General features: G+C 37.1%; 1 protein-coding gene and 1 pseudogene across 1 annotated transcript; both read right to left on the bottom strand.

Annotated features, from left to right (window-relative positions):
- Nucleotides 1-937: 937 nt before the first annotated feature.
- On the bottom strand, nt 938-3,161 carry LOC103927667 (annotated as a pseudogene).
- An 8,627-nt stretch (nt 3,162-11,788) lies between these two features.
- Nucleotides 11,789-16,393, bottom strand: LOC125467961 (F-box protein PP2-A15-like). Its single transcript, XM_048567588.1, has 3 exons — nt 15,770-16,393; nt 15,516-15,634; nt 11,789-12,572 (listed from the first exon to the last, which is right to left on the bottom strand). Exons 1-3 carry the CDS (start codon nt 16,079-16,081, stop codon nt 12,113-12,115), a joined length of 891 nt encoding a protein of 296 aa, XP_048423545.1. The 5' UTR covers nt 16,082-16,393; the 3' UTR covers nt 11,789-12,112.
- Between the last annotated feature and the right edge of the window lie 609 nt (nt 16,394-17,002).

Here is a 17,002-nt window from a genome sequence, read left to right as displayed (position 1 = left end):
CACGAATTTAATCAGGCCCGTTGCACTACAAATTTGGAGGCCCATTATTCGGTTCATAGCTAAAACTTTACAAAGTTTGACCCGTTGCGTTGAATTTGTGAATTTTTCGTCAATCTGAAAGTTATCATCATCAGCTCCCCCCTCGTTTTCTCATAGGTACCAAAGTAGTCGCCACCGAACCTTTGCATTCCTTGAACTTACTTGCACCGTGCGAAAGCGAACAAGAGAGCCTAGCATGTCCCTTCCTGACATCCTCTTGTGATATCATCAGACCAACCATCGACTAGTTGGCATCGTTAGAGGATGTTAGGTCGATCGGCACATGCTAGGGTCTCTTGCTGGTCCAGCCACGATGCAAGTAAAGGAATGCATAGGTATTTTGAGGACAATTGCCGGCGAGTACATTGGTACCTATGAGGAAACAAGGGAGTAGCTGATGATGGATATCTTGGAGTCAAAGAAATGAAGAAATGGACGTCATAAAATGGAGCCAAGGAAATGTATTTGATGTATAGAAGATACTAGAAAGTACTACCCGCCCGTTGCTACAGGATTAGAAAATGCATGAAATATCATGTTTAAAATATAAAAAAGTTTGTGCTAATAGTAAATTGTTTCAATTTAGGAACAATGAACTGAAACTTATAACAATCGTACCCAATGTTGTGAGAATAAAGGTTTTGTCTAGAATAACACTGATTGTATATGTGTTCCCCTTCTGCATTTGTTGTTCCTACTAGAATAAGAACAAATTTACAAAATAATTTGCGTATTTTGGTAAGAGATTAACAAATCAGCTATAGTTTATGAGAGTAAATGTAAGAATGGATAAAACACTTTAAATAACTATAAGTTCTATAGAAAAGCTTTTCAATCCAACATCATCCAAAACTATGAAATAGAATATATACCATGAATTAAAAAAAAAAAAATTCACAGATGAATGGAATCATAGGACTATCGCTAACAAAATATGTTCTGCTTTTTGTTATGCCTTGAGATTTTGTGAGACATCATAACATTATTGAACTTTCAAGTCACTGAACTGGTTCACTTGTCCTAAATACATAAGCTCCTGCAATAGCCAAAACTCAATAGTTACTTATGAACTACAACATCAAGTAGAACTAGTGAAGATGAAAATTGATCAAAATTTAAGTGAGCTAAATAATGAAGAGAAAAGGAATGTTACCAAGAGTGGGCATCAAAAGGGACAACACAGCAATCCCAACAATCTTCAATGGCAAGCCAATCTTGATCATATCTTGGATCTCAATGTGGCCAGTGGCGAATCCTACGGTATTTGAAAGAGTTGCCGTAGGAAGCAAGAAAGCAAATTGTGCCCCAATGCCACCCGGAAACATCAGAAGGAGAGGATGCACATGCATACGTTTGGCAATTTGAATTAGGAGAGGAATAATAAGCGTGGTTGTTGCGTTGTTTGATATGATCAACTCAGTGATGGAACTACTTATGAGACACACAGCAGGTGCAATGGCAACATATGGGACTGCCCCCAAAAAATCTAGGGTTTCCGATAATATATTAGCAAGGCCACTGGATCAAACTCCGTCAGTTATGGCTAAACCAGCACCTAGTAACAATATGATATTCCAGGGTAGCTTCTTGCATTTTTCCCAGTCCATCAACTTCTCACCCTTTTGCTTTTTGCTTGGAATTGTGAACAAAAAAGTTGCAATCATAACCTACAAACATTTCAAGTCACACTTGAAAATTTGATCCAACGAAAGGTCTGTTTATAAGGCTATTTCGTGTTTAAAGTTAGAACACATAAGAAGAAATGTCAACACACACACTGACAGTTCCATCTCCGGCATGCCCGTTGAAGAGGACTGTCCAGCCCGGAATATCCTCCGTTATGCTTCTTGTCATCCACAAAACAATCAGCATCTGCAGAAAATGCTAGTCATAATAACTGGAGGACACATCCATACTCAAAAACTATGCGAAACTAAGTACTTGGGGACGCACCGAAAACAAAGCCAGTACCATCTTCTCAGCAAAAGCCATTGGACCTGCCGGTTGCCGCATCAACAATTGTAAGTTGATTTGGAAATACAATTACACAGAAGGTGTTCTCTAGTGCCTAAGATTGGATACTGAACATTGGGCCAAAAGAAAAAAAGAACATGACCAGTATGGTGATACCAAGTGTTAACTATTTTATTATGGCATTTGGGGCATCCACAACAATTGCTATAAAAAAGAGTGGTTCTTTCGAAATTGCTTTTGTAAGAAACACTTTTTCTCATCAACGTTTTAATATCAGTATTTTCATTATAAACAAGTTGATTTTTTATTAAAAGTCATACTCCCTCAAAGACACATTTGAACTTTTTTTGCCTAATTTATTTAGAAGCAGTTTTAGTCGTCAAAAAATTCACACACGACAATGCGTGATTGATTTAGGATACACCACAATTCGATGCTGATTGCATGTAAGTTGCTCTAAGTTTGAGAGATCCTACCTAGCAATTCGAGCTCCTCCTTCAAATGGGCTTTGTCTAAATAAACAGAGAGAGCCTGGCCTGAACTCCTTGAGCAATACCAGCAGCAAAGCAAACCCCACAAAGCCAAGAACATCAACAATGCCGAAGGGAAGGCGAAACAGAACCAGGTGCTGAAGGTGATCGGAGCTGCTTGCGGGAAATAGGTCTTCCACATTCCAACCAATATGAGATTGACATCGGTCCCCATCAGAGTGCTCATCCCTCCTATGGTTATGGAGTACAACACACCCAGAATCACGACTTTGCAAAAGTTGCTCACAACCATGGACTGGTCGGGACCCGTCGGAAACCGCCGGAGAATGCTGGTGGCTAAGGGCATCATCATCACCGCAGTTGCCACGTTGTGCATCCACATGCTGATGAATGCTGCGGTCCCACATATTCCCAGCAGCAGCAATGGCGGATTCAAGGGATATCCATAGAACACCAGGGTTATCTGTGTTCGGAAAAAAAAAAAAGGAAAAAAAAAGGGTTAACTCGTAATACTAAGCAAATCAACTTATCCAATTTGTAAATGTGTAACCAATAAAAAATAAGTGTCATTAAGCTTATCCCAATATCTTATCTTGTCACCCACTTTGAAATAATACTTTTATTGACAAATTTGTCCTTGTATAAAATCACTTTACTTAAAAACCAATCAATCATATACACAACCCCCTTCACCTGCACAATTAGGATAAATTATTGAGTAATGCTAAAGTGACTAAATTAGCAAACTAAAATTATTGAGTAATGCTAAAGAGACTAAATTAGCAAACTAAATGATGTGTCACCAATATAAATGAGCACGTCTATCAACGTTTAGGTAATAAATCAATCATAAACTTACATGTCATTTTATTTTCAAAATTTAGTCTACAAATTTAGTCTCCCTAGCATATTACTCTAAATTATTGGAAAATGATCCTCACCGGATGCTTTTCTTGGATATCCGGTGATCGTAATCATTTATCGTACATCGTGCGATCAATTTTTGTTAAGTACTATTTTATATTTAATTTTAAATTTTAAATTTCAAAATAATTTCTAATCGCATAATGTACGATGCATGATCACGATCACGGAATTCCCAAAAAAAAGATCCGGCAATGATACTTTTACTAAATTATTAAAGAAAGGCGGTAATACAGTATTACCACATACATAACCTCCACCCAAAATTTAACACATGTACAATTATTATACAGCTGAACTTAAAGCTTATTTTAACATAAAAAAAATGAAATGTAAGAAAAAAGATAAAACTTTAAGAACCTCATAACCACCACCCTCCCCGATAGGGATGGGCAACGGTTATGGCGGACTGGTAACCGCGGTTATTTAACCATAACTATTTATGTTCATACCCGCATAACTGTTTACCCGTTGGGTTTATAAACGGTTATACATATACCCATAACCGTTTATAAACGGTTAACCATACTCATAACCGTGTACCTTTTTTACCATAACCGTTTACCCGTTTTTGAACTCATTTATCCTTTTTTTACCCATTTACCTATTTTTCACCCGTCACATGTGTTTTTTTAACAACTTGAAAATTACAAAATAACAATTTGTCATAATTTTCGTTTTCTAACAATTAAACACCGTTATAAATACATTTTAGCATGCATTTCCTTATTTTAATTATTTAAGCCCTCATACAATTCCAATAATTGAAATAATAGTTTACGAACGATATTTTTCTGATACACCCAAGCAAGTCTTTAATTATAATCCATATGATTACAAAGTAAATTTTCTAAAAACAAGAAGTAGTTATTATCTTGAATACTGAATGATTCAAAGCTCAAAAATATTCCAAAACTAAATACTTTCGAACACTAATGCTTTCAGAAGAGGTTAATTAATTATGTGGCTTTGTGCTTAGGTGCAATGTGTCCCTTAATTTACGTGACTTTATGGAGCAACTGCATGGGAAATGTGCATGCTGCTCCCAAAAAAAAAAATGTGTATATTGATATCAAAATGGGATCTGCTTGCACGATGTGGTCACGTCATGGGTACATAATCTTCTTGCTATGGTTTTGTTGTCAATCAAACTTTATGATGTAATTTTAAAATAATGAATCGCATGAGTGTTCACACACAAAAGTATTCATCCTTTATTAAATTAAATGGAGGGAGAGATGAGCAGGGACAGACGTTTGAGACTTTGAGTTTGATGGAGAGATTGAAAATTTAGAGTTTTTAATTTTTTTTTAATTTTACATATATTAAATTAAATGGATAAATGAATACTCAAAACAAGCTAAATAGACTCAAAACACACAAACTAAGTTAAATTGACTCGAAATGGACTCTAAGAAGTTATTTGGATGAATTTTAGACTAGTAAGACTCAAAACACTAAAAGAAGCAAACTAAAACAGATTCTAACTAATTTGACACAACAAACTAAAGGGGGATTGGATTTTGGATGAAATTAAGGTAAAGACAAGTAAATTAAAGACTCTAAACAATTTGGACGAAATTGGGTGAAATATGGGTGAATGGCTAGCTAGAGGGTCCTTCTCCACACATGACACACTTGCATACAAATTGATTTCCAGTTACTTTTCCAATAAACCATGAACCTCAACACCCCAGATGAACCGTGAACAGCACTAATTAACCCTCAGATTTTCCTTAAGTCATTGAATTGGATGGAATACGCATCGGCAACCAAATTATTCTTCAATAGTTCCCTACATGAACAACATAATAGAGATACAATCAAAGATCATTAAGCTTTGCGAAAATCATAAGCATTGACAAGGCATTCGTAACTATGAACAACATGATACTCCTACCAAGAATTTACTTAACACGATTGTGACTAGCAACCTCCACTACTTATGAATATAAGTTCATAACGATTAGGTGAAACTCCCTTGTATTCTAGCATCAAATTTATGCATGCAAACTAAGCGGGCCCTCTTAATCAACACACAAGAATAAGTTCTTAATCAAGCAGTTAAGTAAATTGTATTCACGATTTATGAAACCACAACTGAAAGCAATCAATTCATATTGCAAATATAATCATGGTTTCAAAGTCTCCTCTAGCTAAAACAAGTTTAGCTCCTCATGTTCGCAAGACAAGGATAATTAAACTTAAACATTGAAAACAAAGATAGAATACACCTAGAAACACTCCAAGTGGCTCCTCCTTCCTTCCTTGCTACGGCACAATGGGGATTTTCTGAATTTAGGCTCTTGAGGTGTGGTGGATGGTGTGGTGTGAAATTGTGGTAAAGGGTAGTGTTTATAAGTGTTTTGGCATCATGTATTTATACGGTGAAGGGAAGGCACGAAATTGTCATGATTGGAGAGGGATTAATATGATACAAATTCATGTAGAAAAAGGATTACACAACCCACTCCAACAAGGATGCAACCTGCGACAGATTCTAGAGCTTCTAGAAGGGTTGTTGCGGCATAAACTTAGGGATAAGGCTTTGGCTTCTAGAAACCTGATGTTTAGGTGTCCTAATGTCATTTGGATGTCCTCCTTGTAGCAAGAATTAAGGTAGCAAAAGATTAGGATAGGATAAGATAAGATAAGGTTAGATAAGGTTTGGATAAGATAAGGCTATTTGGATAATGCTTCCTTCTTCATGGCTGATTCCTTATCTTCCAAGTCTTTGATTTAATTCTTCCAGATGTTAAGCACATTCCTAGCCCTTCTTGAACTTCAAATTTGCATCCATCCACCTTGCTCCATGCATATGCTATCCATTCCAAGCCCAAAACTGCTCTAAATAGCTCCAAATTGCACTTTCTTGCCAACTTTGCCATTTAAACCTACAAACACACGAAAATAGCTTAAAACACTATAATAAATGGAAACTAACTATGTAAATGCAAGAAAACAAGCCAACTAAGTCGCATAAATATGCTCCTATCACATCCTCCGACATCACACTTTGTCAATCAGACCTGAAGCTTTTCTTGAAAACATAGCTTTTTTTTTTACACAGTAGAATTGTTGGCTTCTTTAGGGATTTCTTTGCATTCACTGGCCAAAACAATATCGGACTTGGCAGTTTGAAGTCACCCTTTTAGTATGTACTGTTAAGGTAGAAACGTTATTTGTTTCAATCTCAAATAGACCAATATGTTTCGACAAAAAACTCCCCTAAAATCCAGCTCTTCTATAGCTGCATTTAGCACAATCTGATACTGTATCGATCACCAACCTCTTCATCTTGTCACCCCTGCAGCCTTGTCAAGTACTTCATACACTTCTTCATTGCCACCCGTTAACTTATCCCTTAAGAAACATGTAACACTCTCCAATTTCTCCATTTGAAACCTTTCAAACATAAACTGAGTGTAAAATATGGTCATTTGAGCTCCCAATGGGGTGCGAAGCTAAATACGAAGGGTTAAGTTTTCGTCATTATGGCAACCAACCACCTCTTTCTGATGGTGTCATCCAAGTGCTAGATTAAAAAAATGATAAATTCAAAGAGTGCTTCGAATGCACTGTCACGCCCCAACCCGCAAATAAAGATTATTCATGAGATAGGGTGTGAGCCATATCTTAACAATAGAAATAAATTCTATAACCAAGATATGGTGCAAAATTAAATTAAATTACAACGATTACACTGTATAACAAATTTTTCAGAATAAAAGCTTGAGTTTACTACATATAATTTATTGAGTACACAGCGGAAATAAAATATTAGTATACAAAATTAATTCATAACAAAAGTACCAACTAAATTGAAATGAGTAGCTCTTGCAAATGTATGCAATGCGATGCATGAATGTACTCACTCCCTTCTAATACCAGTCAACACATACCTAAGGCACCCAAGCCTTCACCTCCCATACCATGCTTATACCACTTGGCTCTGAATATCTTAGAATATGAGTTAACTCCCGTTCATCCCTTAACCCCAATTTTTGTAATTAAACTATCAGTTTCCACTGTGTCATATAGGCACTTCCCCCGACGTCCAATTGTACATTCAAGCCCTTCCCCCGATGCTTAACATATACAAGATTCATTATTTTTATAATCAACCAGTTTGTATACTCAAGCCCTGCACCCTATGCCTGACATATACAAGGTTCATTATTTTTATATTCAAGGCAAACTTCAGCCCTTAAATATTCTCACAACTCAAACACTTTACACAAGTGAGTACTAGACACAACACAACTTTTTTTCTTGCTTTGCAATGCATATGTATATGTCATGTGCACATAGATATCAATACTCACATTTTATCTAACAAGCATGCAAGCTTCAATATTGATTAGTAACAAGAGTAATATAATTATAATATTAACAAAATAATACTCTTTAATGTAAATGATAAGCAATATGTTACCATTTCCTCGTTTTTTTTATTATTATTATTATTGTTTCAATTTCATTTCCTCCCTCTTGTTCTCTTTCTTCCTTCACCACTTCCCCTTCCTCTTCTTTAATATAGGTGAAATTCTACATATGTAATAAGTTGGATTGTAGAAAAACTTTCATGAAAGGGCAAGAAAGAAACTGGAGATGTTGACCATGCAAAGAGGTTGGCAGAGAAGGCTAGCTCAACCAAATATCAGCTATTCGAATTGGGGTACAAGTCATCACATAGATTGGAATATTATGGTTTTTGGATATGTTATATATGAGATGATAAGGAACAACTTTTGTGAAGGAAGTGTTTTGATCGGAGCTCTAAAAAATGGGGTTTTGGTGCTCATAACATGGGTGTCCAGTTTTCTACTGGATTAGAGACTAAGTTGGTATTTTAAACATACTGGACAATCGCACGGTTGGATTTTCCTGAAATTTGGATATATCATGGTAGAGAGACAGACAAACAACTCTCATGAAGAAAGTACTATGATATAATCTATGGATGATGGTCATCTGGTCTGTTAAATAGGCTGGACGAATTTCTAGTTTTTTTGGATATCTTTCTTTTGATAGATGAAAATGACAGTGAGTTTGGTGGAGATTTGTCGGGTAAGGTCTCATGTATTTTTCTGGGATTTATCTCACACTTCTTGTACATCATTCTCAAGGGAAATAAATAGAGATTTTTGATAGTTTGGTGGAAGTGCTTCTTATGGCAATGATCTCCAAATGTAAATGCATAAACAACACAAGATTTAAGTGGTTCGCCAAATCGACTACATCCACTAGGGTTTTCTTTCATTGTATTTCACTATATATATGAGGGACTTACAAATACAATGAAAGACGGCTTAAAGCCCTAAGAACATGTAAAAGAAAAATAAGGAGGTAATATGAAAGGGAGAATGACTTTCTTTTTGGAGTGGTTCTTTCTTCCTTTTTTTTTTTTCCTTCTTCTTCCTCTCTCTTTTTCTCCATGTCCTCCGTTGGTTCTTTGCTCTTCCTTTATAAAGATTGCATGACATCTTCATCTCCAAAATATCTCCCAAGTGTGTCAATAGAAAGAAATCAAGTGTGCTTCAATCATTAGACAAAAAATGTGTTCCAATACCAAGGCAACAAGTGTTGTCCTAATGATTAAGAATGATAAGTGTTCAAGTGGTAAGCAACAAGTGTCTAGCTAATTATGAACAAATGAATATCATGCAAGATGCTCCTTGCATCAAAGGCCATGTCCAAACTCTAAGAAATATGAATCTCACCCGTTCTCACCTCATTGGAAGATTTGGAACAAAATTGAATAGAGAATATTGTAGCCAAATGATTAAGATTCCTCTTAGCCTTGTGAAACATCCTCTAAAACCACAAAATATTGCCAATTCACCCTTAAGTAGACTTCCACCTCTTCACCCTAATCATTAACTTCTATTAATTTCCAACTTCCACCTCAACCTATCTAGAGTAATGACTAACTCCTCCTCTTTATTCTCTAATGGTTGTCAAACACCACTTGGCCTTTGTGAGAAAAGTAAAGCCAAACTCATCATAATCCCCTTCTCCAACTCAAACTAAAAATATCTCTAATTACATATGAACATGAAATACTACTAGCTAGTTTTTGAAATAATTTATAGCAAAAATGATTTTACATTGAAACTATTTTACATACGAAAGTAGGTTCTTGCATAAAATAAATCTAATAAAATCATTACGCAAAAATAATTACCCAACGTACACCCATATATATATATATATATAACCATTTTTTTTTTTAAATATGGGGTATTACATGCACATACCGCTTGAAAAAGGAATGAGCACTCTCCGTACCTTGACTGCTGGACATTCTAGCAGAAAAAACGTGCTTACAAAATGTGGGAACCCAATTGGCACGCAATCCATAAATGTCTTCAAGCCAAAGTTTATGTTCTTATACCAACGTCTTCCACCTCACCTCAAAATCTTTCTTGTTTCGATATCATGCAAATTCTTGAAAATGCGCTCAACCCAACATTTTTCCTTGAATTCGTTAATAATATACCATATGCAGCACCGATGAAAGGTTTACTGCCAATCACCTTTTCTGTAGCACCATCTTGTTCCATAGCTATCACTTTCAGCGGCTCACCAACATAGCTCTAAGGAATTCTTCAAACTAAACCTGTCAAAGCTCTTGGTCTTTTCATTTTTTAGGAACCCAATACCGTGGTTCGGCCATGGTTATTCACTCTTAATGTAGGAGCAAATATTATCCCGTACACATTGAGTTTGAACGTAGTATCAAACATAATCATATCACCAAAAATAGCCATAACCACGTACTTAGCATCACCCAAAAGAAATTGCCAATTATTCCGGCTTCGTCAATCTCTAACTTGCTTTTCTCTTTCTCATCCTCAAAATGCTTAAGAGCATTTTTGCATCATGCCTGCTTAGATGAGCTCACAATTGTTGTTCGGAATTATACATATCCTTAGGGGTGCATCCAATATTTCTGATTCCTCCACTTTTCACCTCCAATAAACTCACTTGTTTACTTATGGAAATATTTGCATGCATACATTGTTCAATCATCGCCTTCTTTACCTTGTTTAACTTGACGATGAGATCTGCACGGCATTTGTCATAAGGCTGGTTGTGTTCGTCACTGAAAACTAATGCGACAAACTTATCACGACCAATTGGCTTCAACAGCGCAACTTTTAGATTGCAAGTCACTTCTACTATCGCCCAGCTTACCTTTCCGATTTGGTTTGGGATTAGCATCCACCTTGTTTTTGCCTTGTTTGCAACAAACAAAATCCTTCATACCAAATAATCACCATCACTGTCATTTTTATTATTATGTTCATGAACCCGAAAACCAGATGCTAGTGCATAATTATTGTTAAAAAAATGTACCATTAATCCAACAAATCAAACTTCACATTCAATTTGAGTTTCAACTCATCGTCTATATTTGGAACCACAAATTCAGCCTCCCTGCACTAAATCTATCTCCTACATCTACATCCTCACTTTCTTCTATTTCTAACTTATCCACCATTGAAATCGTATTCAATAACTTGCTGCTTCAAAGGTATACAAATGCAACAACTTATCAGAACCCAGTACAAGTTTTACCTGTATATATCCAAAATTGAACTCGAGGACTTTTACGATATCCAGTTGTAACCACTTTGGAATAAAATTTTCCAAAATAGAAAGCATCTTACAAACGCACCCGAAAAAGATTTTCAGAACAACAAACTTGGATCTTAATCTCAAAGGGAACAGAAAGGTAGAGGCTGCAAAACTTCAACCAAATGATTGAATCAGTCGAGCGATATGAACCGCCACGCTCCACATCTGGATAGCGGCTGCAACGACAAAGACGAGCGACGGCAACAACGGTCTAAGCGCGGTGTCTTCCCAGAAGGTGTCATAGTAGTGGGATATGAATGAACTCACCCTCAGCACCAGAATCGAGATTCAAAGGTTGTGGAGGAACGACCTTCATGAACTCCAATCAAAACTGACCTTTATGAAAATTCCCACATATTGATCGAGATGGCGAGGTGTTTCAACTGTGGTGTCTTCTAGTTGGAGCTTCAATCCACCTGAAATCGCCTCCTCTCACCCTACAATCGCCTTCTTCACCAGCTCTTTCTCTTTCCCCCTCTAAGGCGCGCAGACCCCCTTCTGAACGCTTCATGTCTCTGACAAAAAAAAATAAAAAAAGTGTATCGAATAACACCGGTCCTAAAGACTCGGTTCTACGCGTGTGCTCGCCTTTTCTTAGCGGCAAATCATGGTCTGCACGGATGGTCTGCGCTAATGGACAGCAGGTTTAACACGGCCAACAGGTTTTAACCCAAAACAAAAAACAAAATGATTTTCCAAGAATCTAGCATGATCTATGAAACCAATGCAAACAGTGTTATTAGACATCACATATATATCTAGGTTACAAAATGCTTTACAGTGAGCAACCGACAAACACACCCAAGTGTATTTACTTAATCTAATCTGCAAAGGTATATAATGGAACCAAACTTGGATCAAATACATGAACTCAAGTTACAGAAACCATAGAGGACACACCTACTGCAAAAACCAAATAAGTTGACATCCTCCAAAACACCTTACGCCTTTTTCAAAGTATAAGCTGTATTACAAATCCCAGCTTCAATCTTGTGGGATCACTGTTGCGAATGATCAACTTCCCTGTTTTAGGGCTCGGCTTACTTGTAGACCCCTCTTCTACGTTCTTTCAAATCACTGGGCACGATAGACACAGAATCCACGCATAGCCCACCTTTCGAATGTGTGCAATCTATCTGTTTCATGGAAAACTTAACTTCTGTTACTGGATCTGTATCGGTGACAGTAAATTCACCAACCTTGTACTCAACCCAGCATCCGCGCTTATGGTTTCCATATGCATCCTCATGTTCAATTTCATCCAAGCAGCATTCATACGATGCTTGCTGTCCATCTGAAGTCGACAACTCATATCGCACAGGCTTTAAATCCCAACCGTGGGTGTGCTCAAAATTGCAGACACGTCGTCCCAATCTTTTTGAGAATCTTCCAATGTGAAGCCTGAAAGACAAAGTGTAGATATCAGCAGGAAACGGGAACTTCACCACCCCATCTACTTCAAACCACCATATTTGCTGTAAATACGCCACGACCTGAAACCTGCAAATAAAGAACAGCGCATGCAGATCATCAACATCTATAAAATATAATACATCCTAATGCTGAGAAAAAATGAAGAAATAATGAATTGACAGCAAGCTGGCACAACTTGCAATCAATGTTTTAATTATGATAACTGACCCAAAAGAGATTTATGAACATACATTGCTGTAAAAGTATTAAAACACAATAGTTAGTCGATGTAATGAGATCAAAGGTGGCAGCCCCAGTCACAGAAAAGCATAAGCTAAACTCTCTGATCGAGTGGGGCGTTGAAAATCAGAAATGACCTTTAGCAATGACTACTGACGAATGACATGTGAGAACTACATTGGCAATTCTGATTCCACACAAGAAACTAGTCAAGGAGAAACAAACCACTGCAGAAAGAAACGCACTAATTACTTAGTGCATTCCATGGTGACAAAGTGGTTCACCCTTTTCAGTTTGACATAGGCCAACCAAGATTCTCCACCAACCTTGAGGAGTTTCTAATTGTCCGTATAGAGTGTAGACCCTTTGTAAACATTATTATACATAGATAAGATGGAATTTGAGTGAATAAGCGGAACATTCTACTGCCATGATTAACCTTGATTTCTTGAAGACCCTGACTTAGAACAATTCTGTCAAGTCCAACTAAAATTTCATTGATGTTTTGTAGTTTAGACTTTTAGGCTCTGAACTTTTATACCTCCAGTTTTACCTAGATTACATTCCTTGTTTGGTAGTGCACTATCCAGTGAACTATATATTAGAACATACACATTATATCTAATATTAAGTAAGGTAGCGAGAGGCAAGTGTGTTTCTAGTAAAGCAGAACTCAGTTACTAGCTATTTGTACCATACTTGACCAATCTTGAAACTACCGAGCACCAGTCAACGGCATACCTTCAAGGACTCATTGAGGGGTTCATGCTGAGGCACCCATGCCGAAGCACAAGAGTTTCCCTCCAACCAGAAGGTCAATCACAACGCGACACATGTCAACATCAAAATAAAGCTCATCGAGTCCCACATTGGCCGCGGACAAAAGCTAAAGACTCTCCTCAACTATAAAAGGAGACCATTCTCCTACAATTAATCCCTAATGTCATTATTATACTTAAACTAGTCATTAGAACCCACTAATGATAATTATGCTTAAACCTATGTATTTGTGTAAACCCTTCACTATTAAAGAGAACTCTTCTACTCCATGGACGTAGCCAGACTTAGGGCAAACCACGTACATCTTGTGTTTGCTTCCCTATCTCTACGTCTTTACACATCATCATCACAAAGTGACCGGAGCAACCGAGCGAAGGTCACAAACTTGACACTTTACGTTGTTCCAAGTCTTCACCGATTTTGTGCATCAACACTAGCAATTATAGGAAATATTGTACATTAGTTGACAACAAAACTTAATTTCCAACTGCAACTTAATTTCCAACTGCAACTTAACAATTGCATTTGTTCTCTCCTCGATTGAAACTATAGCCAGTCATTTTCATAAAGATAAACAGTTTCATTTTTGAGAAAATAAAGATTATAACATACAGGTCTTGAAATTAGGTTCTCCAACCAGCTGAAAACAAAGATAGGAATTTATTTTGGGTTCAGTGATGTACAAATGTATGCAAATCAGAAATTCGCTACAAAAACCATGAAATGAAACATATACCCCACAAAAAAATACAATAACTCCTTAGCAGTTGGGCACGATAAAATCAGTTACAGAACGTGTTGAATACAGAACAACATGAAAAAAATGGCATCACCTGCTTATCTGACTTTTTATACATGTATTTTTCTAAAGGATAAACAGTGCAGGTTTTAGGCATAAATTCATTCGACTTTGAGAATTCAAAGCTAGAAAGACATCTTAGACCCCCAGTGTAGTAATTAGAATAATGACGTTGAGTAACCCTCACAATGTACAGAACTACAATGATAGAGAGGTGGACCATAGTATTCAACCTGACATGCCATGCACTATGTAATTATATCAGATGACCAATTAACTAACAGCACCAAGCCAGTCACAAAAAAGATAATATAGAGAAGCATGTTCAAGTATAAAACAACCAAGCAAGGATATATTTTGCTACAACAACAAAGAGAATTAACCAACAATACAGACTTCTATAAAGATAAAACTTTTATTCTTTCATGCATCCTCAACATTTGCATCAAATATATGTCAAACCCGATAATGACATAGTTCACCAGACTCCAGTCCACAAAATTAGCACATGCACTAATTACAGAATGGATTGCACCTATTGAAGCCTAATCTTAACCTGTGAGTGATCTGCCCTCACATAAGAAAAGCGTCCACAGTACCATAAGATACTACCATATCTTCCCTTCCCATATGCATAAAATTTTCTTCACCTCCTTGATAAATGTAGTACCATTTCATAACATGTGGGAGACAAATTAGCATGCAACTGGCATAGAATACGATGTTAGTAGGAAAACCTACAAGACCATACTCATGTGAGCCAAAATTCTGTTTAGCACTCAACTGATGTTCACCATGTGTTCAGTCATTTGAGATGGATGCTATCACTGTCTATTCAGATTAAATTTTGTGCGACTAGGACATCACCTAGTTGCCAACCATTTACAAATAGATGCCTCAATCCCTCCTCGCCAAATTTTCTAACAAGTTATTAAAGAATGAAAAAAGAACCTAAAAGACAAGTAAGTGTCCTGATGAAACAAAAGGTATAAACATCTTTCAAGCACGAATATCAGTTCCTTAAAAATTTCTGATTTCTCCTCTTATTTGGTTAATATAACTACTTAATTATCACTAAACAAAAAAAACTTTACTGAATTAGCATAAGCTCAATTAAATTTGCAAAGCCTAAAAAGTACTCCCAAACAAAGAAAGGAAAAAACTACGTATATCAAAAGCACGAACTAGTAGATGATAGATAATTAGCTAACCTAGATTCTTCAGTAGGAATCCAGTTCCAGTATCGCCTATCTTCGATCCCAGTTATCGCCATCCCCTTGGCAGAAACCGACATGCAAACCCTCCCTGTGACCCTGTCTATCCACACTACCTGCAAAACATACCAAACACATCCAAAAAAATGAACAAATTCAGATATCACCAAACCCAAAACCCTAAATGGAAAAATTACCCCAAGACAATCAACCCAAAACCCTAATTCCCAATCAAAAAACAAAAGGTAGACCTTATTGCCATCGTCGAAGGGTATAGGGCGGGAGAGCATAGCAAAGATGTCCTTTTTAGAGAGGTTTTGGTACCTCTGAGGAGGCACCAAATCGAGTAGATCATGGTAATTTGGGGGCAACTTGGATTCCCAAACCGAATCAGACGACGCCGCACCGCGAAACGCCCTGTTGAGCCTCGCAAGATTGCAAATCTCAGGCGGAGTCAGGTACATGAAGACGCAGGCCACACAGCTCTCCGGTATGTCACCAAGACCCGGTCCATGATCCGACCCGTTCGCCCCCTCCGTCAGGTTCGAGAGCGAAGCCCCCATATCCTCTCCTCCTAGATTTCACTGTATTTACAGAGACTGCTGTGCTCCAATCAGGTCATGGCGTCCGACGCAGATATGTTTGTAAGGCGGAGAATCGAAGAAATGGATGGGTGGGTTTTTTTAGGGTTTTGAGGAAGATGGTGGGGGTTGTGTGGGGATTTGGAGTGTTTGGTTAGTGAGAAAGTGTAGTGGGAAATTCTAGCATGGGTTTTTGGGTTTGTGATGGGTTTTTCTCGTCAATCATATTTGCCGGGAAAATTTTGCAAGGGGGGGAAGTCAGGGAAAGTTGGAAGGGACGGATCCGAGGGGAGGGACCGAGGATGCAATTTCGCTCCCCACCATTAGTTACTTACCGTGTGGTGTATTACAACCCATATTTTTTTTATTACGTTATATTTAGATGGATATTGTTTTTATTCTTGTATATTGCTGGAGGATGACATCTCTGCTTAGTTGTGTTTCTCTATATATATATATATATATGTGTGTGTGTGTGTGTGTGTGTGTGTATTTTTTTTTTTTTTTTTTTTTGTTCAATTGGATTATTAGTCTATGTAGTGATAGAGCAGTTACAAGATAGCTTCTGTGATTTAAAAAAACTATGATTTAAAACCCTATGGTGGAATCTCTTAGTATTTAGTTCCAAAATTAAAAAATTTGTCAACTCTCCGTTAGCCACACACATTAGGCTAAAACGGAACTCTCCGTTAATTGTTAGCACGTGAAGCTTATATGTGAGGCTAATTTTATCTTTTTAGTCTCACATGTGAGACTCATGTACTAATAATTAACAAAGACTAGATGGAATTTATAATTTTGGGCCTAAATCCTAATAGACCACATGGTCTTAAATCCTAATTTTTTTTTTTTTACCACACAATCTAACTTCGAAGGGTTAGCTAGCATTGCTGTGTTTAAAAA

The sequence above is a fragment of a genome, unplaced genomic scaffold (genome assembly GCF_019419815.1).
Source record: "Pyrus x bretschneideri cultivar Hongxiangsu unplaced genomic scaffold, Pyrus_bretschneideri_v1 Contig45, whole genome shotgun sequence".
In the NCBI taxonomy this organism is placed as follows: Eukaryota; Viridiplantae; Streptophyta; class Magnoliopsida; order Rosales; family Rosaceae; genus Pyrus; species Pyrus x bretschneideri.
Note: the sequence above shows the minus strand (reverse complement) of the source record. Positions and strands in the feature narration are given on the sequence as shown.